Source organism: Megascapheus bottae, chromosome 29 (genome assembly GCF_031878675.1).
Source record: "Megascapheus bottae isolate mThoBot1 chromosome 29, mThoBot2.hap1, whole genome shotgun sequence".
NCBI lineage: Eukaryota > Metazoa > Chordata > Mammalia > Rodentia > Geomyidae > Megascapheus > Megascapheus bottae.
The window spans coordinates 5,172,850-5,199,823 of NC_143537.1; the positions used below are offsets into that span (position 1 = coordinate 5,172,850).

Sequence of the window (26,974 nt, forward strand, 5' to 3'; positions counted from 1 at the left end):
TATCTCAAAACCAATGATGCAGATTTCATGGCCAAAGCCAACCTGCAGAATCTCTTAGGCATGATGGTATCCTGAGAGAGAGAGAGAGAGAGAGAGAGAGAGAGAGAGAGAGAGAGAGAGAGAGAGAGAGAGAGAGAGAGAGAGAGAGAGAGAGAGAGAGAGAGACTTTAATTTGAATTCAGCTCCAAGGCCCCTGAAGTACCAGTGTTATAAACATAAAAATCATACTGTACCCTTTCTACTAGCTATTCCATTTTCTTCTCTTCCCTCTTTAATAAATGTTTGCAGAATCAGGTATTCGGAAGGGCCTATTTCTCCCTTTCATTTGCTTCTAAGAGTCATGTTGGCATTTTTATGGCATGCAAAGTTTCCATAAGCAGTTAGGCTATCACACCAATGGGAAATAAAGGTTTCAGTTATCGCTGCTTGAGTTGCCTACAGAAAATAATTAGGCTGGGATTGAAGCTACAGTAACCAGAAGGTCTCCAGTGCCTTGTGAAGGTATTCTAGAACCTTCCTCAAGGAGACACACCGTTTCTTTTCTGGGATGTGTTCGTGTTCCAACAACTGAATGGTTAGTCATGGCCTATTGCTTACCTGACAAAACTCTAGAATCCACTCCTCAGCATCCACGTTTCCATCCCACTTCACAAATCTGTTCCCTGTTCCCCTGTCTTTGTGCTAAACCAGGAGTGTAGCGCACTTGACCTGGTCAAGGCTTTCCACCCCAGCTCCCGGGGAGCCCTGCCTGGATGTGTCTGCCAGTGTGTGCACTTGTCTTATAATTGCTTTCAGCCTTATAGACTTTGAACAACTTTTTCCACCCTTCAGCTCAACCCTGATTTATTCAGCTTCTGTGGGCAATTTATTCCCTTTTAATTAGACCCAACTTAATTATTTTGTCAGTAAAACAAACCAAGAAGAATCTATAAAACAACTTTTAAGTGTGATCGCATTTCTGCCCGGGGGATATTAAATATGAAATTATGCATCTCATTGTACCTATCTCGTAGAAAGCAAAGCTTGCTTGCATTGTCTATTTCCCAAGAGCTTTTATTGTCCACTGGGAAGATACAGGGGAGAGGAGGTTGACATAGAGCAGGATAAGGGAAGAGGACTGCTCTGGATTTCCGTGGAGAGTAAGTAGAGTGTCAGGCAGTTTCTCCTGCCCTTGCTCTGTAACCCCTCCTACTTCCACAGCACTTAGGACTGGCTCCCAGCATGATATCTCCCTTCCCCACTCCCCACCAATTCCCCACACCTGCTGATTCTGAGGTCTGATTTGGGCCCAAGAGTACAGATTCCTATTTGTCATTCTTGGAAATAAGACACCAAATGTCTCCAGACCCCCAACTCCAATTCACTAAATGGCCAGTGTTCCTTTGATGTTTTCTCCGGACAATTTCTGGTGCTTCCTGTCACCATTTACCCAGTTCCCCCATTGAAGGCTGCCCACTGCATTAGCGGGTGCATGTGTGTGTGTCTCAGCTTTCCTACCATTCTGTTGGGTCAGATTCTGCATTGCTGAACCTCCTCCCTTCAGCTCCTGACCACAGACCCCACTCTCGTTCCAGACACCCTCTAAAACACCAGTGTGTGTTCCAGAGCCCAAACATCTCTCTTGCTGTCCAAGCATTCTCTTGTCTCTCTCTGAGAAGAGCCGTTATCCAGGATTTGTCTACAATAGCAGATCCCATCTTGAGACCGGCAGTATCTTTCAACAGACACGAGTGGCCCACATCTGTCTCAAGTGTCTTATGTGTTGGAGTGGTAGACCCTGCCTGCTGACATCTTGCTGTCAGCTGCCTCCTTCAGGGGATTGTTTGGGGACTGCTGTGATGGTCTGAGATTTGAAGTAGGACAGTCAAATGGCAAGATGTCCAGGTGTTTTCAGGTTATGGAAGGTCTTCCTTCTGCTGTCCAGATGACTAAGACAGGCATGGCTCTGTCCTATTGCCAGGCTGAGTATGATTCTGGTATATCTATACTTACCTTTTTTTAAGAAATGTCCTTTAGATAGAGTGAGAAAATGGATGCCCCCCATGTCAAGGAAAGAGCCCCCAGAAACCAACATGCCAGTGACTTGATCTTGTACTCCTAGCCTCAAAACTAGGAGAAAATAAATGCCTATTGTGGAAGGTAAAAAAAAAAAAGAAGAAATGTCCTTTATACAAAACAAAACAAAGAAATGAATTGATGGAACAGTAGAGCTTCATTGTGATATAATGTACTCTGATCAAACTCATCACATCCAGGTTATAGCTGTCCTTTCCTCCCTTCCTTTCTAATACTTTCAAGTGCATCTCACTGTACTAGTGTCATAAATATATTTTCATATATATGTGTTTATATATTTACATATATGAAACTATACGAATAGTTTATGTTTGTATGTATTCATATATTTATTATATAAATGTTCATATATCTTTCATATTTATAATGTAATTCTATAATATTCATGTCTTTCACCAACTCTTTTTCCCCTCCTTCCCACTGTTAATCTCCCCCCAGATACTCCCTTATTCTGACCATGACATATCGGGGGGAAAGTCAAGATTCCATACATAAATGCAAAAGTATTTGTCTTCCTGAGTTTGGCTTATTTTACGTAATGTGATAGTCTCTGGTTCCCTCCATTTTCCTGCAAATGTCATCATTACATTCTTCTTTCAATACTCCGTTTTTATCTGTGTGCCACACTTTTTTATCTACTCATCTGCTGTGGTGCTGCTTCTTTCTAATATCTTGGCTAGTGTGAATTGTGCAGCTGTGGCCGGGTATTCAGGCATCTCTCCTGCATGTTGACATACATTTCTTTGGATATATGTCCAAGAGTGGCATAGCAAGGTCATATGGTGGTTCTATTTTTGTTTGTTTGTCAGTCCTGGGGCTTGAACTCAGGGCCTGGACACTGTCCCTGAACATTTTCTCTCAAGGTGTTCTATCATGTTTAGCCAAAGGGCCACTTGTGGCTTTCTGGTGGTTCATTGGAAATAGGAATCTCACAGACTTTCCTGCTCAGGCTGACTTTAAACATGGATACTCAGATCTCAGCCTCCTGAGTAGCTTGGATGACAGGTATGAGCGACTGGCGCCTCTTGTTTGGTAGTTCTGTTTTTAATGATAAATGTCCTTTAACCTGGATTCTGTCGCACATAATCAGTGTTCTGCTCAACTTCCAGAGATTCTCACATGCCGCTGAGCCAAACCCACAGACCCATTCTGGCCTTTTGTTGATAAGCCAAGTAGTATCATTGACTTCTGGGCCCTGGGCACCCTTAAAGCTGCGTGATGAGGTGAGGAAGTACCAGGAAGCCGGGTCCAGGAGTCACTGCGTGGGAAACTGCCTGGACTTACAAACTTTTCTGGGGTTGATGCCGTACAGGGCTGTGTTTCCCAAATTGTTGTGCATTAGGCAAAGAGTGAAGAAAAGACACTGGAGGATGAGACACGGTCTTGCTAACTTGGCTTGGGCTGGCCTCAAAACTCCTGCCTCCGCCACCCAAGTAGCAGAGATTACAGCCATGCACAACCACCCATGCCGATGGGCCATGTTTTCTGATCCCGGCTCCCACGTCAGCAGATGTAGAAAGAGGAAGGGAAGGGTAATGCTGTAATAATGGATCCGGTGTTTCTATTTTAATGAAAGTCATTTCTGTCCACGACTACTTTTTAAAAAGAGGTAAAACTCCTTTTTTCAGATAGCCATGCCTTTGAACCCAGCCAAAGTCAATATTTAAACTTTCGATAAGTAAATTGACTGAAGGCCGACCACATTTAAACAAATGATATTTGGGTGTGGTAAATTTTAAAAACAGGGAGAGGGGTGGAAGAGGAATGATTGTGCAACTATTGCAATAAGAGAGTAAAGGCAACAGTTGATTTGGGAATGGGCCAACTCCAGATCCTTTCTTCTGACGTATCGGTTGTTTGTTACCCAGGTATCTTAAGAGGAAATGTTTGATGGTTTATGCATTTTATGTAAATAGTGCTTTGAAAATTCTTGTAGTTAACTCCTTAGATTCAATATCAGAGTAATGTACTTCACAACTTGAGCTATGTCCTGGTCCTCAAGGCTTCATGTGGAAGAAGACTTACGTTATGTTGTTAAAAATAAAAATAAAGGATATGATTATGATAAGTGGGTACTTAATCTATTTCACCTAAAATACCTTGTCTCCCACATCAACTCAGTATTCTCCCAATCTCTTCATTTAGGTAACATTGGAGTTTCTACCCCTAGAGCGCCTTCTCTGAAATTCACAGATATCATACACACACACACACAATTGAATCAAAGAAATCCTAAACACCTTTTCTATTATTTTAAAGCATGCCAACAAGCCAGGCATGGCGGGCGGGGTGGGGAGGGAGGGGAAAATCACACCTATAATCTTGAAGATCACAATTCAAAGCTAGCCCAAGCAGAAAACTCTCTGAGATTCCCTCTCCAGTTAACAAGTTAAAAAAAAAAAAAAAAAAAAAAAAAAAAGCAGTGACATGAGGAAAGTTCAGTACAAATGGAGTGCCTTACTTTGAACAAGGAAAATGAGCAAGGTGGAAGGAGGTATAGCATTAGGAATAAACCAGAGGTGGAATTAGGGTCATCGTGGGCAAGCCACCCTTCTGCTTTGCCCTTGAGAGCCCCAACAGAGAGATCAAGGCTGCAGCTTGTCACAGCAGCATCCATGGCATATGGCTCATATGCTCTACCAAAAACTTACGTATTATTCACATTGGGCCTTGCCTGGACCAGTCCTCAGCCTGCCAGCCTTCCAGAAACCCACAGCGACTTCCTATGGCCTTGTACTAACCCGCCCATGACCGCTCCCCATGTCTGTCTCCAGGCCTTCAGACCAGCAGCTGGAATGACCATCTCCACGGACTCATCTTGGTGGAGATGGCGGTGGAGAGCCCAAGATGGCTTCCTGCAGTCTCCATCAGAAACCACGCCTCTGCTGGCTCCTGAGGAGGACAGGCAGAGCTCCCGCCTGACACAGCAGCTGCGGGTGGTGATTCCCAACAACAGCTCGTGTCACCGGGACTGGGAGAGAGTCTGCAGGAGCTACTCCAGCAATACCATCCGCACGACCAAATACACCCTGCTCACCTTCCTGCCCCGCACCCTGTGGGAACAGCTTCACAGGTTTGCAGCCCTTGTGCAGACACAGAACACCGAAGCAAGGGTTTGTCACTCACCTGAACTCCAAGGTCTATTCCCCAGGGCCATATTTCCTCTAGGATCCGAATGCATACAGCTAAAATGCTTGATTCATGTACTTGTGTATTCAATAAGTAAATATCAGGTTGTGTGTTGGATGGCTGAGTACAGAAGAAACTCATTGAGTGTTTCCTAATGAAAGAGACAGGCATTATTTTTAAGTTACATTAAACACTCTAAGTAAATACTTATATAAATAGACTAAGTCCTTTCAAGAAGAGGAATACAAAGGTTTGGAGGGAAAATAAGTCTTCTTTGAGGTAATAATTGAAATATAACCTGGAAAGAACAGGAAGTCTTAGCTGAGTGAAAAGGAGACGCCAAGAGTCAGGGAAGAAAGGCAGGTGACTTTGTCAGCCGACAGGCCTGCATGTGCAAAAGCCAGGTGGACAAGAGAACATGAGACTCTTACAAAACTTAAAAACGTAAGCCATTCTTTTGAGACAATATAGGAAACAATCATTGTTCATTCCAAGTTACCATGTGTACTTTTACATTAAAAAAAAAAATAAACCTTATGAAGTTTTAGCCTAATGTTGGTGGCTTATGCCTATAATCCTAGCTTCGCAGGAACTTGAGATCTGATAATTCCAATTCAAAGCCAAGCTGGGCAGACAAAGCCAAATGACTCTTAACCTCCAATTAACCAGTAAAAAGCCTAAAACAAAGGTATGGTTCAAGTGGTTGAGCACCAGCCTTGAGCAAAGAAGTTAAGCAAGAGCACAAGGCTCTGACTTCAAGCCCCAGTACTGGCATTTAAATTTTTTCAAGTTTTATAATTAATATTAAGCAACCACTATGCTTCAGAACTATCTGATACCTAGCAAACATTATTTAATATTAACATACATGTAACATTTTATGAGTCCTTTAAATGAACTATGCCCACTTGGCACAAGAGCAATGCAGTTCAGGAAGGTTAATCCATCAAAGAAACAGATTAAATCTACTTCTGGCTAAACGGCCGGTCACTCACACCTGTAATCCTAGCTACTAAAGAAGCTGAAGCCAGGCAAGGGGGCTCATGCCTATAATCCTAGCTACTCAGGAGGCTGAGATCTGAGATTGAGGTTCAAAGACAATCCCCGGGCACTACAAAGCCAAAGCCCTGAGACTCTTATTTCCAATTAATCACTAGAAAATGGGAATTGGCACTGTGGCTCAAGGTTAGGATGGTAGCCTTGAGCTGGAGGGCTCAGGGACAGTGCCCAGGCCCAGAGTTCGTCCCATGACCCAATAAATAAATAAATAAATAGACTGAGGTCTGACGATGGCAATTTGAAGCCACCAAAAAGTCCAAAGTGGAGCTGTGGCTCCAGCAGTAGAGTGCTAGCCTTGACCACAAAAACAAAGCTCAGGGGACCCAGGCCCCTGGATCAGGATCAGGACCCAAAACAAATCCAACTAGGTAACGTTGGAGATAAAACTGAAGGCCATCTAAGTTGGTGAGGACCAACGGGAGGAAGGACAGAGGGAGCCAAGCACCTGTTTCCGTGCCTCTCATACCTTGCCTGCCCCTTCCAGATGGGCAAACCTGTACTTCCTGTTCCTGGTGATCCTAAACTGGATGCCCGCCATGGAAGTCTTCCACAGGGAAATCACCGTGTTACCGCTGGTCCTTGTTTTAGCCATCATCATGGTCAAAGATGGCCTGGAGGACTTCAGGAGACACCGCTTTGACAGAGAGATAAACTGTTCTCACACCCAGATCTATAAAAGGTAAGAGAATCTCCTGACGAAGGTCGCTAGACAAGCAAATACCATAAAAACCAAATTTTCTTTAAGAAAAAGGTAAGAGAATTCTCCTGCAGATAGGTTCTGGGTTCTTACGGGGATCACATCAGAGCCTTGAGCTCTTGGTTTTCTCAAGCGTACTGAATTCTGGGACTCGTCGTTGGGAGGTGATTTTTGATGCCCAGCGAATGGGTGGTAGCGTGTGGAGGTATTTTTCTTGTCACTCTGGTGGAGAGATTCCCCTGGCATGTTGAGGATGAATGCCAAACATCCTAGCAGGCACACATCCATCCACACAGACAGACACCATGCGACAGCAAAGAATCGTTACGTCTTCAAAAATGTCAGTGGCACTTAAGCTGGATACCTGGGTTTAACCTATTAAAAAAAACACTCCTTTTGTTAAGCACAAGGATGTTAAATCCCAAACCAATGGTGATTCCACCTAACCCCAGGGGCTCCCACCTGTTATCCTGTCAGGAAGCTGAGATCGGAGGATGTTCAGTTCAAAGCCAGGGAGAAAAATCCATGAGACCCTTTCTCCAATTAACCACCAAAATCAAGCATGCCAAAAGAGGAACTGTGGCTCACGTGGTAGAACACTATCCTCGAATGAAGAAGCCCACAGGGACAGCACCCAGGCCCTGAGTTCAAATCCAAAAGGAGTGGATTGAAGTTTAATTTAGGAAACTTCCAGAACTGAATTCTAGGATGGTCAGCTCAACTCAGGAGATTCATTTCAGGAGAAGGGTTCTGGAGGATGTGGAATAAGTGTCTCCTAAACAGGAAAATCTGTGCCATTTCAAAACTCTCAAGAGTTTCTTGGGAAGGGAAAACTTCTTCCTTTTAGAACTTAACCAGGGAGGTTTTAGGACCCAGCGTTCATGCACCTGTCCCTGGCTGCCAGGGGATGGAATCAAGAAGACACCTGCGAGTGAGAGTGACGTTTGCATTCCAACAGGTGGAGTCTGGAACAAACAGAAGGAAGTAGCAGGGTGAACACACAGCCGTCCCCTGCAAGTTCCTGCTGTCTGCTGGCCCTTCGGTTTTGAACTTTCCATTTGCAAAAGGAAAAAAAGAGAAGGGGTGGGAGGGAAGGAAAGAAAGCAAAAAAACTTGCTGGCAAAGAAGACAAGTAAAACATGAGGATTGAATTATGCAAAGGGAAGAGGTAGGATTGAGCAGAGATGAGGAAGGAAGGGAGGAAGAAACGAAAGAGGAAAGAGGACAAGAAACGAGTGGTCGTGTCTAACCTGCCTTTCGAAGGAAACCCCCACAAAGACAATCCCAACCGCCATTACTGCGGGAACCAGATTAAGACCAGCAAATACACCGTGCTGTCCTTTGTACCCAAGAACCTCTTCGAGCAGCTGCACCGCTTTGCCAATCTCTACTTCGTGGCCGTGGTGGTTCTGAATTTCATCCCCGTGGTGAATGCCTTTCAGCCCGGGGTGAGCGTGGTCCCTGTGTGCGTCATTCTGATAGTCACCGCCATCAAAGACGCGGGGGAAGACTTCCGCAGGTACAGGTCGGATAAAGTTATCAATAACCGGGAGTGCCTCGCCTACAGCAGGTAAGGGGAGCAGGCCTTGCCCGGGCCAGCCAGCCTAGCTGGAGGAGAGAAACTCCATGTCAGAGCTGCCTCCGAGTTCAGTTCCTCTACAGCACCATTACAGTTGAAAAACCAAAGGGAAAGAAAATTGGGGTCTCTTTAAAGCTGGAAAGTCCTCACTGTAGGAATTGGTCTTTGTGGTTCAGAATTTATCCACTATGAGTGGCATGTGGGGGGGGGTGGAGATGACCCAGCATTGGTTTTAGGGGGGAGCAGGGGGGAGGGTGGGCATTGTGTCAGCAGAAGCAGGATTTTGCCTCAGTTGCTCTCTAGCTCCCATCTCACGCGTCTTTTATTTTGGGGAGGGGTGAGTAAAGTAACCTCTCCTGGTCTCTCATCTTCTGGTCTGTCAAATTGGGAGCCAATTCCAGTGGCATTTGTAGGAATTGACCCAAGATAGTTCTTGGGGGGGGAGGGGCGTGGGGAAATGCTTAGCGTTATATCTGGCTTCCAGTGTCTGGCCAAGAACTGTGAGCTGCAAGGACACGTGGAATATAAAAATGCCTCTTTTCACCAACATACCGTCCTTGAGGACAACTTCTGACGCCGTTCTCTAACAAAGTAAAATCTGTGGCACGTTATTCAATACCCTTCATGGCTTGTGGTTGCGTGTTGCCGAAACAGGGCTGTTAGGGACACATTCTCACTCTCAGGGGGAAAGACCCAGCTCCCTGTGGCATCCACTTATATAAGTGTCCTTTGGGACAAAGGAAACAGTTTTTACCTTCAACTGAAGGACTTTCCCTTCTTTATCTGCCCCTCCCCAAGATCTGATTGTCTTGAAGTTCGGGAGTGCACTGGCTAGCTGGCTACACTGAAATTTTTATTTTATTTTTTCTCATGGAGTAAAGTTATTTTAAAGAGAGGCAGAAATACTTGCTCTCCTCTGAGGAACCAATCATTGAAGAAGCATTGTTTTCCTTCAGACACTCAAGCCATCCATCACTTCTGATTTTCTGACCTTCTCTCCTTTGTTGTTTTGGTAATGGCAGAGTGGCAAACAGGAATCTGGGTCTGTGGGGTGGAGTGGGTGGTGGGGAGGGTGTACACGTGAGCCACTGTGAACTCTGGCCTGTCCTCTGTCTAGATACCCCCAAAATAATAATCATTTTCTTAGTGCTGGTCTTAGAGTTAGTGGATCACGAGGCCAGCCAAGGCCAGCTTGCTCCTGTTCTTAAAAGAGATTGTGGAGGGGAACACAGGAAAACCGCGATAAGCACTTAGGCGTGAGGCTGGGCACACGAGTCCAGCAGCTGGTTGGCAGGAAGGAACACACAGGTCTTCTTGCTGGAATTCCCCCAAGATTATTCAAGGAAATAACCAAGACACTTGTGGCCAGAAAATGATATGGCATGACTTACTGGGCCATGAAGTACTAAGAAAACGTACTCAGGGAAGACACGTGTTGATCTTGGATGAGGCTAATGTTGCTCTAGATTTACTAGACCTTGACAATACTTTTAAAACTTTCAAGTTGTGGAAACGTTTATTTTCTTCCATTACAGATAAGTGATAAACTATGGAGGAGAGGGACAGATAATTAATTAAGTGAAATGGACTAAACCATTTTTTTTGAAGCACCGTAACCCATATTCATACTGACTGTTGGCATTTGTGTGAGGTTCTGACAGGAAAAAGTGGGGATTTCGGGGAAATGGGGAGGTCATGGATTCACCCTGGTAGGGTGGACAGCAGGATTGGCCATTGGGTCAGCCTGGATTGTCACCATCTGGACAGGCCTGGTGTCTGTCACCAGGTGGTCTGAGTTTTATTTGGGGAGCCAGAAACTGATACTTTTGTCTGAAATAACCTGACTTTTTTTCAATGAATAGATCTATTAGCTCAGGCCTATTTTATTGCCTCAAAAATCTCCTTCTCATTTTGCATTGTAATAGCTAGAGAATCCGAGATCTCTACGCAAGGTGAAGCCAGTTCTGCTGAGATCCCTCCTCCAGGAGAAAGGGTCTGTGGGCAGAGAGGGCCATGACCACAAGCTGAGCATGTAGGCCTCGCAGTGGCCTGTACTCCGGACCTGTCCCTGTCGATAGCTCAGGAATATCACGTAAACCCCAGGTCTCAGTTTCTATTTTTGTCACAATTGAGAGTCAGACTAGATGGATTAAATTAAATGTGGGGACTATTGCATGCCGGATGCTGATCTTGAACCTAGCAATGCACATGGATGTCATATAAGCTCTGAGATGACCCCTCCATCAGTCCAGTCCAATTTGGTTTAACTCGGGGGTAGTCACTTGAGTTGCTCTCCCTTGTAAGCAGCAAAATCCTCAACCCAGAGAGATTTAAAACAAGGGAATTTGTTGGCCTTGCCCATTCCAAGTGTCCAGAGATAGACAGACACTTGGAGGCAGCATTCTAGATCCAGACTTGACAACCCTGTCCTCATTCAGCCGCTTTTTCTATATCATCCTAACCCTTGTGAAGCTTTGCCTCTGGGCAACAAAAGGGCTGCAATAGAGCCAGCCCCTGCAACTACAGGGAATAACCCACATAGGGAAAAGAAAGATACTTTCAATGGCACTCTTAAAAGGCCAAGCAGACTTCCTCCTAACTCCTCTCACATTTCAGCGGGCTCCAGTGGGTGACATGTCCACCCTGACCCACTCTCTGGGGAGAGACGATGGGATTTCCCTCGTGAGGTTACACTAAGCCACATTCATCCTCACAGAGCCCAGTGGAAGGAAAGTCAGATTCCCTGAAGGAATGTATATTTATTAGACAAAACCCAAATGAAATAAACAATGACAAATAATTTCCAGGAGCAGGGGAAACAGATGTGGGGTCAGAGGCTGCCTCTCTGTCCACATAACCACCGCTGAAAACCTTTGGGGGCCTATGTGTACATTGCTGCCCACAGATCGGCAGGCACAGGCCCAGCTCAGAACATTCTGTACCAGCTGGCCCTCAGGGTCTCACTTGGAAGTCAACTGGTCCTCCGAGAGCTCCAGAGAGAGCTAGAAATACTTCATCTATTTTTGTTATTATTTTCATGGAGGAGCAGAAGAGCTCAGTATCATTTTGAGCCCCACCAGGGGATGTGAGGCCAAGATTCAAGAAGACACCTGCTATTTGTCAGAAGCAAGGCCAAAGCCTGGCTCTCAGGTCTTAACTCCATATGCTTCTTCTCATTTGAGTCACTGATGCCTTTTCCTTTTTCCAATGAAAGGAACAAGGCCTGTAGAATTTTGCTCACTATCCAATCCTATGCTTTGTCTAGCCCAGACTTGTTTCTTCTGTGAAAAAAAGAAAATGTCTTTTTTTTCAAGCAGCAAGAAAGCCTTGGTAACAGAATTACAATCCTGTTACAGTATTTTCTTTTCATATGGCAGCTGTGCTTGTGGTCTAAAGGTGACCCATTAATCAGATTTATGGGATGACTACAAGGAGAGATTAGCTTCAAAATTGTATTAGCTTAGCTTCTCCCAGGGCTCTGTTTAATGAAACTACAAACCCTACCCAGCAAGAGATTTGAATTTCTCCAGCCAGCTTAGTAAATTTGTATTTGTATTCAGAAAGTATGCCTTGCAGAAGGAAGAATGTGATGGAAGGCAAATCCAAGGTGGGTGGGGTTTTTTTTTTTAATCCCTGTGTTGAAATGGAATAAAAGCCCTTACTTAGCATCCATTTGGAAATATTAATTCAGGACTTGCTGTGTAGCTGCCATCTTGGTAGTGTGTGCTCAAGGTCTCGTAGTTCAAGACTCCTGGGGACCCATAAACACAGCACTGTCCCAGGTGCTTTGGAAGCAGGGGACATGGAAGCCAAGGAAAGTTTTCCCAAAATAGTGACACTGTTCGGCACAGCTCTATGTGTGGTTCCTTCTGGCATCACAAAGACCAGAGTAGAATGACCCAAGCTCCATTTTCATTTCCTGTCTGACCATTGTCTCCACACATGGAGAGTCTCTCCCTCCTGTAAGTCAGGTAAATGCTCGAATATCACCATGGAGAACAGTCAGCCTGGGACAGCAGGCACCGGGGTCCTGCCTGACCTGCAGCCTGTTTTGATTTGGCAGTCGGCTGCCTTTCCTGCCTGTGTCCCCAGCAGAAAACCAGAAGTGCTGAGCCAGCTTGGGTCACTAATGACTTATTTGGCCTTGTCACCTCAGCAGTCAGAGCCCATGGCGTCCTACTCTCTCAGATCTATTTCATGACAGGCTATACAGATGACAGACAAGAGGGCATGAAATAACATTGCTATAGAAACAGACTGGGAGGCAAAGCCATGGAGGAAGAAGGGACCTCAAAATGGTCGCACCACATGGCTTCCCACTGACCTGTCTGAGGCTCAGAGCTGCTGCCCCTCCCCCGTGCCTAAATACTGGGCCCCTTGGGCCCCCATTCCCTCTCTTGTAACTCCCCAATCACACCCCGGCCAAGGTCAGTGGGACTGAATGAGGCAATCTCTGCAGACCACTTCACTCAGTGTACCAATAAGCAAATGGTTTCATTCCCTGCCACCACAGCTCTGCTCTCACCAATGGCAGGCCCCCTGTGTCTACCCAGCTTCCAGCACTGAGTGTGCATTTGAGTATTTGCCTGTATGTTTGTTCATAGAAAAGTTCTTTTCTCCCCATTCTACCAATTATTTCCTCTGGCTTGCAGCCCTCTGGAAAACCAAAAGAAGGAGGGGTAATAGTTGGGGCTGAATTAAAGTTTTTCCAGGTCCATCCTCACACTACAATGCGACCCAGAGACTTCCCTTTGCCTAAAATCACATCTGAGCTTGCTTCTGGTATTAAGGAATACATATAAGAACGCTAAGAATGGTGCCAGACATAGGGTGGCAGGCCAGCTATGTCAGCTAAAATATTGTGGGAGAGAGTTCAAGAAACTTGCTAGTTGGGCATCACCATGAATTTGGCCTAAGGTGATTAGGGAAGACAGGGCTAGTGTTTGGAATGTGTGAGAGAAGATAGAGACCTTTAAGCACAGAACTGTGGTAAAATGGGCCTCATGGGAGAGTCGGAAAAATTGGAGAAAGGCCCAGGGATGTCTGAAGCATAGCTACAAATAGTTCAAATAATAGTACAGTTGACTGGAGGTCACAGACCAGCAAACTGTGGCATCCAGCCTCGGGTGTTTGCACAGCCTTTGCCACCAGCAAATCTAGCCCCTCTCAAAGGCACCTTCCCCCAACACACCCACATTCACACCCACCACCTTCTCCCACTGTCTTGCCCCGTGTCTACAGAAGGCTACAAACCATTTTGGCCAATTCAGCTTGCCATTCCAAGAGAGAATACAGTCGAGTCTCCCCAGAACCCACAGGCTAGGATGGTGTGGCCACCTCTGCCAGGAGTATGCTGCTTCCTCCTCTGATTCATTCCCCAAGAGCCATGACAGCGCATGGAGCCATGAAACTCCCGTGGCCCCCACACCTGGGGTTTGGTAGCCATGCTAGGTGGCCTTCCTGCACCTCTGGGTTTTTTCTCTATGAAACAGCAAAAGTTGTTTCCTTAGTAGGCAGTTAAATGGTTATGTGGTTCATTTGGTAGTGCATTGCAGGCAGGCTACAGTAGACAGTTAAGTCCATAATGCGTGATTGTGTTATTAGCAAAAAAAAAAAAAAAATGTCTCTGCTGTTGTCTATAACAGAAACGGACAGGTTGTAGGTTAAGATGGTTGAAAGTTCCCCCAAATTCCCTTTCCACTATCCTATGGACAAATCTATAAGAACTCGGGGAATAATATTTCCTGAGCACTTGCTGTGTGCTAGACACCATACCCAAGACATGGGCTCCCGCAAGCAGAGCTGACAATGGCAGACGCTGTAAAACAAGGAGCAAATAGAACCATGGCGCACAAGCCGGACTGGCCACAGCTGTGCTTGGTTGGTGAAATGAAAAGGGAATGGTGGGAGCTGTACCTGCTGAGGTTAGAAGAAGGGGACTCGGGGGATCGTGGTGGGCCCTCCACGCCCTCAGGCTGCTTCTCCATGGCCTATGGCCATGACCTTGGCAGGACATCACTCAGGAAGCCACTGACCTCGGAAGCACGGATTCCCATGCCTGGCCTTCACCTCGTGGTGACATTCTGTGCTCTGTTATGGTTGAGTCAATGAGGCCAGGCGGGGCCACCTCCCCCAGGCCACATCTTTAACTTCCTGCTGGGTGAAGGGGACCCAGCCGGTGAGCGCGAATGAGGCCGCATTCCCACAAAGACCTCAGCAACAGTGTTCATATGGAAGGTTATAGATTTCTCACGCTAATCCTCAGGCCTTCCCCCAGATAAAGCTGGCCTTCCATACTGTGGGGACCATTGCATGGATCCCTCTGATGTCTCCAACCAGGGCTCCTGGCCTCCTGCTATGCCTCAGGCCCCTGCTGTTTTCCTTCGAGAGCTTTCCTAAGTCCTCCAGGTATGAACCATCACACAGTGGTCTATAGCAGAGAGGCCACGACAAGCAAGGCATCCCCACGCTTCCCATCCTCAGCCCAGGGCTTCTCTCTCCTAGAGATTCTTCTGCTTCCATGCCATTTCCTCACACTTCCCCACCTTTGTCCCTCTCACCAGCTCCTCCAGCCTAATAGCTCGTTTGTGTCACCTTGACTGTGTCATTAGACACCCCCTAGCTGCAAGAAAACCATTCCTCATTACTCATTCCACTAGCCCCTATGGGAGGGTCTTGTCACTCTATGGATAAAGAAACAGAAAGCTAGAGAGTTCTGTGGAGGGGTCCTGCTGGCTCCAGACCCCCTGGTTTTCCTCCTGAGGGCTTGGAAAGAACAGAGGTTCCAGCCTGAATTCCATTACAATGCACCGGGTCAGATTAGCTGTTTCTCCTCCTGGAAAAATGAAGGTGGCATTGGAGCTCTAGCAGGTACATCCACTTGAGTCCACCTAGTCCTATGACATTTCCAGGGCGTTCGATTTGTGGAGTTTGATCCCTCTTGTGTGGGTTTGTGGAAAAGTTTTGTGTTTTTTTAAGAGTTTCTACTGGATAGAAAAGGGGGAAAAACAAGATGAGGGTGGGGGTTGGGGGGAGGGAAATGGGGACCGAGACATGAGAAAGGGTATCAGTGTATGTGAAGTAATGCACCTTCTATCTGGCGAACGTAATGTAACCATTCTATTAATTACAATAAAAATATATGAAAAAAGAGTTTCTACTATGTATAGGTTATTGTTGCATGGACCCAAGTCAAGGAACATAATGATAAGCTTGAGCCAGCACTGAAACCCAGCACAGGGTGAGGCAGCCCCTCACTGATGGAGAAACACAGGCTCTGAGAGGTGACATCATTTATCCCAGGCCACACAGCTCATAAGGGAGGAAGCTGAGATTCTAGCACACCCCCAAATCCTTAGACTGTATTTAAGTCTCCCTGGAGGTCCCCATAGAACCTGGATAGCTGCACAGAACATTCTGGACCTGCCATTCAAGCCTGCAGAAGGGTTACCCAGGCAGGTCATCTCTAAATCCTGTCTGGGAACAGCACTTCCACAGACCATCTCATCCTTCCTGATACATCTCCCGGGCTCAAGGTGTCTGAAAATCTTTTCAGAAACTCATTGACTGGAGAAAGTGTACTTTAGCATCCTGGCTGCCTCTTTCCCCTGTCATCGCCTCCCCCGTGGCACAGAGTTGGTTAGAAAGCTCTCTCCTTGTTTACCTTTTAATAAGTCCAATCTTTTCTCTGAAAGCTCCTTAACATTACTCCGCATCACTTAATTTCTCCTCCAGGCAGAAGCTTCCAGATGGAGCCTTTTGCCCCAAGCCCCATGGATTTGTCTTATTTTTAAACAGCAACCAACATGGCATGAAACGAAAGCATTTTATCGGCTCCCAGGTGTGGGCTCAGCAATTGGGGAAGACGCGCCAGGACCCGTGGGATGCGTCCACCTGGGGAAGCTGCCGCAGACAGGCAGATTAATGAGGGAGTGACGCCCACAGGCGGCGCCCGGCCAGCTGCTGCACACATCTGGGTGGCACTGGGCAGAAGCAAGCCGCTTCACGCGTCAGCTGCATTCTGTCACTCGTCACCTCCCCTGGCTGGGATCCCTGGGGGATGTACAACCCTGGCTTCTGCAACAGACACACTTCTGACAGCTGGGGAGACAGAGCAGACCCCAGAGCATCAAAGGGACCAAATACACAAACGGGGAGGGGTCCCTTGTGTCCTACTTTTTAATCATCCCTGAAAAGTCTTACCAAATGTGCCTGTAATTTTACAGTATTCATGTACCGTTAGGTTAATATAAAGAATAGCCTATTCCCCCGCACACACACACACACCTCACAAAATCATTATTAATGAATACATCCAAGTTGTGAGGTTCTCAGAGCTCCTGGACACCCACCAGAGAATCTTGTTTGGGAAACACAGCCCCAGTGATAGGGTGTTTGTATTTGGGTGCCCAGCAGTGACAGGAAGTGTTCTTTGATGTTCACAATTCATCTAAGGAGCACAAGATTACAGGTAGCTTGTCGCCAGGGCCTCAGTGAGTCCTTGGAAACCATGACTAACAGCAAGCAGGCACAGACTAGCCTGACTTACAATGTGTGGGCAAGATAATATGCAGGCCCCGTCACAAAAGGAACTGTTCATACTTGTAATCCTAGCTATTCAGGAGGCTAAGATCTGGAGGATCATAGTTCAAAGCCAGCCTGGGCAGAAAAGTCTGTGAGATTCCATTTCCAAAATAACTAGCAAAAAGTGAGGCTAGAGGCATGGCTCAAGTGATAGAGTGTCAACTGAGCAAGCAAGTCACCCAGGTGACTTCAGGGAAAGGAAGGAAGGAAGGAAGGAAGGAAGGAAGGAAGGAAGGAAGGAAGGAAGGAAGGAAGGAAACCTAATTCTTCTGTCTTTTATTCTGAGAGCTCAATGAGAGTGTGGCACACACCAGAATCTCAAAAATCTCTACCTGAATATTTAACTGGTGATCTGGGGGCTCTTATAAAGAAAATCTGCCATGTGGAAGTGGAATCAACTTCCCTAGGGAAGGGGCCGGCTCGTGGTAGATAAAGCAGAACAGGGTCTAGAACGGCACCTGATAGGAGGTAACAACCCAATGGTGGAAACTGGAGACTTCCATGTTGTGTCACATTGAATCCAAGCTCAGATTTCAGCTCTGATCTGGAGAGACGGGAGGAGAAATGCTTTGATCTTCAGTTTCATCCTTTGTGAAATGGGAGGGGATAGTGTCTACACAAGGGAATGAAATGTCAATAAACACTGGGGCTCAGCCATTCTTGAATGATAAATTTGCCATTGTTGTTGCTACTGTGATAGTCTGTGCTTCGTATACTGCTTGCAGTGGAAATATAAGTCCTTGCCTCTGAGTTCTGTCATGCTCTGATTCTACTTTTCCCTTAAATCTTAATCCATCAGGCTTCCCAATGCATTCACTCCAATGTCCTGCCTATACTTTACTGTTCCATCACTTTCCAACTTTCATACACTAGTTACAGTATCAGAAACTACCTTATTGTAACTCTTCTGCCCATCATTAAAAACTACCTTTTCAGCCAGCCATCGGTGGCTCTCATCTATAGTCCTAGCTACTCAGGAGGCTGAGATCTGAGGATCACAGTTCAAAAAAGTCCATAAGACTATCTCCAATTAGACCACCAAAAAGCCAGGAGTAAACTGTGGCTCGAATGGTAAAGTGTTAGCCCCTTGAACAGAATAGCTCAGGGACAGCACCCAGGCCCTGAGTTCAAGCCCCAGGACTGGCAAAAAAAAAAAAAAAAATGTCTCCATCCCAGTCCTTCACAATGTTGTTTTCTTCACTGATCACGCTCCATGCTGAGAGTCAGTGTTCACATGGCAAATAGCTAACTTTCCTGTTCAGATTTCTTGCCTACTAGGATGCAATGGCTGAGCACAGAACTCAAGCTCTAGCCAGATGTCTGTCAAAATTCTCATCACAAAAACCAATCTGTTACTTTGAGAGCTCTGTACATCCCATTTACCTGTTCTACAGAGATTATAACCATGGTCCATTGGAACAAGGTAGAATTCGGTCTCCTGATAGGGAGATATTGAGGTGTGAGGGGACCTTTCTCCACTCATCCATTCATTTCCTGAGGGGTTGTGAAGCCCACTGAGATCTCTGTCTTTCTCCCACCCAAGGAAGGATCAGGGCTATGTGCAGAAGCGCTGGAAGGACGTGCGTGTGGGAGACTTCGTCCAAATACACTGCAATGAGATCATCCCGGCAGACATCCTGCTCCTCTTCTCCTCAGACCCCAGCGGCATCTGCCACCTGGAGACCGCCAACCTGGATGGTGAAACCAACCTCAAGCAAAGATGTGTGGTGAAGGGCTTCTCACAGCAGGTAGGCTGGCATCACCAGTGGTCAGGAGAAAGCAAAGAAGTAAGCTTCTGCCTGTGGGACTTGTGGCAGTCGGGGAAGGGGGCATATTGAGGTTTGAACCATTACTTGTGTTTACTAGAAAGGTTCTTTGCCATTGATCCATGCTCCTCACCCTTTTTTTTGGCTTTACTTACTTTGCAGAGGGGATCTCATGCCTTTACTTCAGGACATTGCCTTTTAATCTTTCTGTTGATGCCTCCTGTATAGTTGGGGTGGTAATACGCATCCCCATGCCTTACTTGTTTGTTGAGATGCAGTCTTATTTTTTTTTCTGGTTGGCCTCACATGTAACTCTTCTGATCTCTACCTTATAAGTATCTGGGATTATAAACAGAAGCTATCATCCAGAGGCATGTGTGATGGCTTCTGCCTAAAATGTGATATCCATTCTTCCCTCCAATATCCAGCATTTACTAATTCAAGGAGATGGCTTCTGTGTTTCTGGTCCATGAAGAGTTTTCTATCAAGCAATGGAGCCTGGAATACAGGGACACGTGCCAAAGTCTTGTGTGCCAAGAACCTATGGCAGTCTCATCAGATAGAGGCTGGACTATGTGTTCCTTATCTCTGATAGATGAGAGAGAGTTTCTGGTTAAAGGGAGAGTGCTGGTAACAAAGGTGAAGGAGAGTGGACATTATCTATAATGACGGAGAACCAGTATCTGAAGATTGCACTAGATAAACTGCACTGGATATCTATGGCCAAGCCTTGTGAACCATGTCCTTCCTTGTCTGTTCAGTAACCGTGACCACCCTGTAGATCATGGGGAGAACTAGAGGCACCCAATGTGTGCATTTTCCCAGGGGTGGCGCAGGAACTATAAAGAAGAGATGGTGCCTCACCAGGAGGTTGACCAGTTGTCTCCATTTGTGGATGTTGGCTAGTTTCCCTTATCTGTGTAATAGTTGAAGATTATACTAGAGATAAACACCATAGTATAAAGTCAAAACTTCTGATATTGATTTTTTTTTCCTGGGGCTTGAACTCAGCCTGGGCACTGTCCCTGAACTCTTCAGCTCAAGGCTACCACCCTACCCTTGAGCCAAGCCCCAGTTCCCATTTTCTAAAAGTTAATTGGAAATAAGAGCCTCAGGTCCTTTTGTGCCGGGGCTGGCTTTGAACCTTGATCCTCAGATCTCAGCCTCCTGAGTAGCTAGGATAACAGGTGTGGGCCACCGTACCTGGCTTAGGACTTCTGATCTTTGAAGAAGCAAAATGAGAAAACTGAGGAAGTCAGAGAAGGCTTCCAACAGGAGGACGATGACTTGTGGGGTCCCGGAAGCCTGAACAGGTATTGATGGAGGAATAAGAATGTCATGAGAAGACATTCGGGGCAAAGTAGCAAGGAACCTGAAAAGGGACTCATGGAGGACCCACCCTCCTCCAGGGCTGGGTTTAAATGAGGAAGTAACAGAGCCCTGATGAGGTTGAGTTGCTATTCTCAGATCAGTTCTGCTTCCTCCTCTGCTGATGGTCCATTTGTTATTGTGGGCAGTGCACCTAACTGACTTGGGACTGACTGGGCCTCCAGCCTTTAATCATTAACCTCCTTTCACTGCAGTCACAGTGCAATCACCTCAAAGGTCAGCCAGGCTCTGCATGTCCTAAAACAACAAGCAGAGGCATTAGGGCTTGGTACCTAGTAGTTACACATTAAGCAGTACCTCTGCTATTGCTCCCACGGGAGCTGGAACATCACCAGCCTCATGCTGCTGTGATTATCAAACTCTCCAAAGTCTGACAATCTCTGAAGAGGAGATTGGCATCATAAAATGATAATCATCATCCTAAGAAACAGAATTATTGTATAAGCATGGCTGACATGTAGCAAGCACTCAATTGCAAACTTGATGGAAATTTGGAACAATCTGTTAGAGGCAGGACCCATCAAAAAATATTTTATAATCCACCAGGAAAGAAGTATTTGTCCCTGGGTCTCAGGGCAGGTAAGGTTGCAAGAGTAGGCAGCTGCCTTTTGCTCCATCCCAGGCTGATTATTATTAAACTAGAATGGTAAACAAAATAAGTAAATAAATAATTACAAATTCTCCTACATGGAGCTCATCATCTCTACCTTCTAGGATAAACGTTCTTCTGTCTGAATCTACTAGATCCTTCAGGTTAAACCTACTATATCAGGCCGGGAGTTTGGCCTAGTGATAGAGTTCTTGCTTAGCATGCACAAGGACCTGCGTTGGATTCCTTGGTACCACATACATAGGAAAAAAGCATGGGGCCGGAAGTTTGGCCTAGTGGTAGCGTGCTTGCCTAGCATGCATGAAGACCCGGGTTCGATTCCTTGGTACCACATATATAGAAAAAAGCCAAAAATGGTGCTGTGGCTCAAGTGGTAGAGCTCTATCCTTGAGAAAGCCCAAGGACAGTGCTCAGGCCCTGAGTTCATGGCCCAGGACTGGCAGGAAAAAAATCCTTAAACCTACTAGATCCTTCTGTCTGAATGTACTAGATCCTTTCATCTGAAGCTACTAGATCCTTTCATCTGAAGCTACTAGATTCAATTATCTCATATACTGTAGATGACTCAAACTATAATAACTATTTGTGACTGAGCAGGTGATCATTAACCCCTACGCTAGATAGAAAGGATGCTCAGTAATGAGTTCTGAACTTGAGAAATAGGCAGATAAGCACAATAATCACATCATTCAGTGATGCCCTAAGCAGTGCTTTTCAAAGCTTATTAATATGTGTAGTAGTTACCCTGGATTTTGTTGAAAATGAAGAGTCTGGGTTGCTCTTGAGCTGGGCCCTGAGATTCCATACCTCTGGCCCTTCTTGGGTGGGTAGGGTGAGAGGTGGCCTAGCAGGTGCCTAATTGTCACTGAAAAAATGATGCAACATATGCTTCAGGGAGATTTAGGCTTTGATATGTTGATAAGTACAGATCTAAGAACATGTTTGACTTAAAATACTAAGGAGAAGAATTCATTTCTGGTTCTCTGGCTTTGGGAACTTTTCCGTTTGTTGAAAGGAATGGCTCGGGAATTTATTTTCTGGTGTTAAACTGTTAGGCTAACATCCTTTTAAAGAAGAGATTCTGAGTATCAGAATGTCAGCCAAGAAAAGCTGTATAATTTAATTCTCTAATCAAGCTCTCTTGCCCGTTGTGTTAGCATAGTATTTGGTATTAAATTCACTTCCTTTCACCTTGTCCCCAGCCATGTGACATGGTTTTTCACAAGTAGGTCCATGATTTTGTGATTTCAAAGGTGGCTTCTTCACCACACTGGTTCTGCCTGACCTTTCTCTGTCCAGGCTGTCCTCTGGAACCTTTCTCGGCACTCACATAGACTTTTCTCTTATCAGTCAAACATTAAAGTTCATTCAATGAAATCATCCTCCTGTGGCTAGACACTGTGCCGGGCATTCTGTGAGTGTTGATTATCAACAGCAGAAGTGAGGTAACATGTGTTTGTATCTTCTGTGCGCAGTTTGGAGTGTCTCACAGTGAAATATGTTTTCTCCTTTGGCAAGAACATTGAGTCTCCCATCGTTTTCTTGGCTTATTTATGGAGAAGAAGGAAAATGGGTACAGAAGAGATCTGCTGTGGCACTAAGAGACCAGGATCTCAAGTAGCCATTGACTATCTGGTGGCAGATCACTATATTTTAAGTGACTGATTCATTCAGTCAGTCATTCATTCTCTGAATATTTATCAAAGGCCTTCTATGTGATAGAGATATAGAATGTTCTAGAGGTCCCAGAGAAAGTAAGAGACAATGACTATATACTCTTAATAGTTATGAACAGTTGTACTAATAATCAATTCCTTATAAATGACAAGAAAGAAACTCCTCCTTTTTCTTGCATTTGCTCCGAATGTGAAGCCCCCAATCCTCTTATATGAGCAAATGTCATCACAAGACCTCCAGATTTGTCAGCCCTGAAAAAGAGCAGCTCGGGCTCCTTAGATGCAGCTGCCCTCCAGCTGTGAGCTGTGAGCTTTGCGCAAGAGCAGCGGGTGCAGCCTGGCCTCCAGGTGATCTGGAGCATACCGTGGGCTGCTGGCCTTTACTGTCATGGGTTGTCTTGGAAGGAACTTTCACCAAACAGGAAGCAGAAAGGTTATAGAGCGCTGGTAACTGTCACTACTTTGTAGATAGGCAGTGCAGAAGTGGGCAAAGGGCTAAATCTGTATTCCAGGAAGAAATCTCAGTCTCCTGGCTCAGAAGCTGGCATGTGAGGAGCATTTGCTTTCACCGTTTAGATAAGGAAAGGAAAGCAAAGAGGAAAAGGAGAGAGAGGTGAGAGGGAGGGAGGAAAAAAAGGAGGGAAGGAGGGAGGGAGAAACCTTTAGTATTCCTCCAATGCCACACATATCCACATGGCTTCCTTGGTTGCCACGGTAACTTACATCCCCCTATACGTGTCACAGTCCTGGAGGTCCATCCTGGGGAAACAGAGGCACAGATGCTCAGTGATGACAGCTCCAGCTCTTCTTCTCATTAACTCATAGTGAAAAACAAGTCAGTGCATTTCCCATTAGAAGACACACTGTGGAGGGCTCCTCTCCCTTCAATCCAACAAAATCATTCTTCAGTGCTTCGAGGCCATGGAGAACTTTACTGATAATCTAAAATGGACTTGCTCTCTTCAAAGAACTTACTGCCATGATTCTCTCTCAAGAGCCTTTGTGACTATTTTTAAAAAAAATAGCAGTCATGTTTTCAGTGCTCATTGTTTAACAAAATTCATTTTTAATGGTACCGTCAGCTGGGTACCAGTGACTCATACCTATTACCCTAGCTACTCAGGAGGCTGAGATCTGAGGATCAAGGTTCAAAGCCAGACTGAGAAGAAAGTCTGTGAGACTCTTATCTCCAATTAAGCACCAAAAAAAGCTACCATAAATTTGGTAAGCTTAGCTGGGTACAGTAGCTCACACCTATAATCCTAGATACTCAGGAGACTAAGATCTGAGGATTGTGGTTCAAAGCCAGCCTGGGCACTAAAATCCTCAAAGGGTAGGGTGGTGGCCTTGAGCAAAAAAGCTCAGGACCAGGTCCAGGAATTTGGCCTAGTGGTAGAGTACTTCGCCTAGCACGAAGACTCAGGTTCAATTCCTCGGTACCACATACATAGAGAAAAGCCAGAAGTGGTGCTAAGGCTCAAGTGGTAGAGTTCTGGCCTTGAGAAAGTCCAAGGACAGTGCTTAGGCCCTGAGCTCAAGCCCAGGACTGGCAAAAAAAAAAAAAGCTCAAGACCAACACCCTGACCCAGAGTTCAAGTCCCACAACTGACTAAATAAATAAATAAGTTTTTTTAATGTATTTTTTACTTAACTTACTAACCTCAGGGTTTCCTACAGAAATTTGAGAAAGAATGGTACGTGTCTGTGTGACTTATTGTTATTCTTGTCTATAGAATGCATGCTTGGTACAAAAAAGAGATTTGTAGACACACTGTAATAGACACCTCGATTAATTGGAAAATCATTGGTATTTGAATGTTTTAAATATAAGCTATTACACATTGCAAGTGAGTGTGTGAATAAGAGGAATTGCCCACATTCAAAGAAGAAAAATACTGGAAAATCAGCTCAGAAGAATAACCCTGAAGGCTTGAGTACAGCTCCCAGCCGATCCTAGCTGCTAGAAAGTAGATTGGCAGACTGCTTCCCATGAGGGCTGGGAAGTGGCTGGCTAGCTGTATCTAAGGCACGGGTCAGCAAGGAGTGGCTCACATCCAGGCGGGGACTGTGCCATGGCCTTTGGTCCAATTTCCTCTGCTGTCAAAGGAAATGCCGTGGAGCAAGACTGGGTACTTCGTGTTGCTTTCTGTTTCACATCAACACCTTCCTCCTTCCTGTGTCCATGGGTTACCTTCCTTCAGATGCACCAACTCATGAATGAAGGGATGGATGAATAAAACATGGAAGATTATTTTTAATTAATTCACTGAGCCAAAGAATTCCCCTGAAAGCAGTAGACCTCTACAAATCATAAATATATACCACGTGTTTCCTAATCCTTATCCTTCCTGGGGTGCCATCCTAAAACCACCCTCACCAGAATCGATCTGAGCCTTAACAAATCTTCATGGCATGCTGGTCACATGAGCTGTCCCCAGGGACACTTCCACACAGGCTACATTGAGTCACAGCATGGGATGTGACAATATATAAAACAGATTGGCTGGAATAGAGAAGATCTATGACATAGGTTTCACAGAGAAAGCAGCAAAGAAATAAAGCCCCCTTAAATGGTAAATTTTAAAAATGCTCAGCCAGGTGCCAAGTGTCTCAGACCTATAACTCTACCTGCTCAGGAGACTGAGATCTGAGAATTGCAGTTTGGAGCTCGCCCTAACCAACGAAACTATGAGACATGTATATCTTATTAACCAGCCCGAGCCATACTACAGACATGGCTCACGTGGTAGAGTGTCCGCCATGACTGAAAATGCTGAGCTAGAACCCAAAGCCCTGAGCTCAAGCCCCATCACCGACACAGAAAAATAAAATAAATGTTCAAAATAATTTTTAATGTACCTTAACTTCTATCCACAGCCTTTGTAGACGGTTGAAAATACAAATACTTTCAAAAGAGATAAATAACTCTGCATATTAGTTCCCAGCTTTTTATATGTTTTCTATTTAAGAAGAAAAAAATCACCTATTCTTTTCTTGTTGTTTATGATGGCTGTGGGGCTTGGATTCAGGGATCTGAGTGCTGTCCCTGAGCTCTTCTTGCTCAAGGCTAGCACTCTACCATTTTGAACTGCAGTGCCACTTCCGGTTTTTGAGTGGTTAATTGGAGATGAGTTTCACTGGGAGACTTTTCTCCTCAGGATGGCTTTGAATCATGACCCTCAGATCTCAGCCTCCCGAGCACCTGCGATTCCAGGCATGAGCCACCAATGTTAAAAATATATATACACACATATTCCATGAAGTACTTTCTTCACCAGCAGTGGTGAGAGAAGAAAGAACTTAAATGCCAGTCTTTCCCCCCAGCCCCATCTAGATAAGACAGAATGTGATATTCCTTCCAATCAAAGTGCTCCCTTCCTCTGAACAACTGTCCCTTGCAGATCTTGGTGATAAATTTTCCCACTCGCCATGGAACGCATCTCAGATCGTTCACTGAACACCAGTGCCTGCTATTGGTATAGCAGAGTACATAGTTCAGAACTGGTCTATGCAGATGCTATTGTCTGAGACAGAAACAAAACAGGCAGGTGGTATCGACCCATGCTACAGAAACTGAGGCTCCAGAATTGAACAGGGGATGAAGAATAAAGTCAGAAAACAAGATCTCCTCACCTTTAGCTGCGTCCTATGCCCGTTGTTCTACTGTAAAAGCTTGCACAACACAAATGCAAAATAAAAATCAAGCACAACAAGTTAAGAATTTGGTTAAAGTCCTAAGTGACAAGTCTTTTCCCCAGGAGCTGGGCTGTTGGTGAGGTAATGACCAGCCAATCTGTAGCTGGTCTTGAATTCAAATCTCAGCCTGGGATAGCCTTGAGAAGACTCTGTTAGCTTTCTGAGTCCAGACATGCCCCAGCTCTAAAAATAGGAGAATTAAATTTCTTGCTTCATAGAATCATAGTGAGCCCTGGTAAAGTACTCATTGAAGGACAAAGGCTGGGCAGAAATAAAGAGTTCATTAAATTCAAGGGGGACAGGGGTGGTTTGTTTTACAAGTTCTGATTGCCACAGGGATCTTTATAATAGCAAAACAAATTGTAAAATTGTAAATACTTCACAGTGAAATATTTAAAGGAAATTGTGTTCATATAATCAGCTTCTGCTTAAGTGTTCATAGAGGGATGAAAATTAATATGCAAACATTTAAAATCGGCTTAAGTCACAAATGTATATCTATGTATATGCGTAACTGGGTAGGGGAAATATTTTTAATATTAAAAGTAGTCCATGCATGAGCATATTAGCTATAACTGTCTCTAATTAGTGTAGCTTAGAACGCTTTATTTCATCTTCTAACAGTCCGTGTTTGAAACATTTCTGTGTATTTTTAATGTAACCCTGCCCAAGGTCATCGCTGAGAGGCTAACCACACGGAACCAGCGAGATTAA

At 45.2% G+C, this 26,974-nt stretch overlaps 1 protein-coding gene across 2 annotated transcripts in view; it reads left to right on the forward strand.

Annotated features, from left to right (window-relative positions):
- Window positions 1-4,856: 4,856 nt before the first annotated feature.
- Window positions 4,857-26,974, forward strand: part of Atp10b (ATPase phospholipid transporting 10B (putative)) — a 47,834-nt gene continuing 25,716 nt past the window's right edge. The window contains exons 1-3 of one of the 2 annotated variants that reach the window (XM_090321259.1): window positions 4,857-5,149; window positions 6,749-6,943; window positions 18,667-18,871. In XM_090321259.1, the coding sequence (XP_090177385.1) occupies window positions 4,872-5,149; window positions 6,749-6,943; window positions 18,667-18,871 (678 nt within the window). In that variant the 5' untranslated portion in view covers window positions 4,857-4,871. Of the gene's footprint in view, window positions 5,150-6,748; window positions 6,944-7,924; window positions 8,532-18,666; window positions 18,872-26,974 lie in introns of those variants that run through there. The other variant, XM_090321260.1, reaches the window with a different exon arrangement.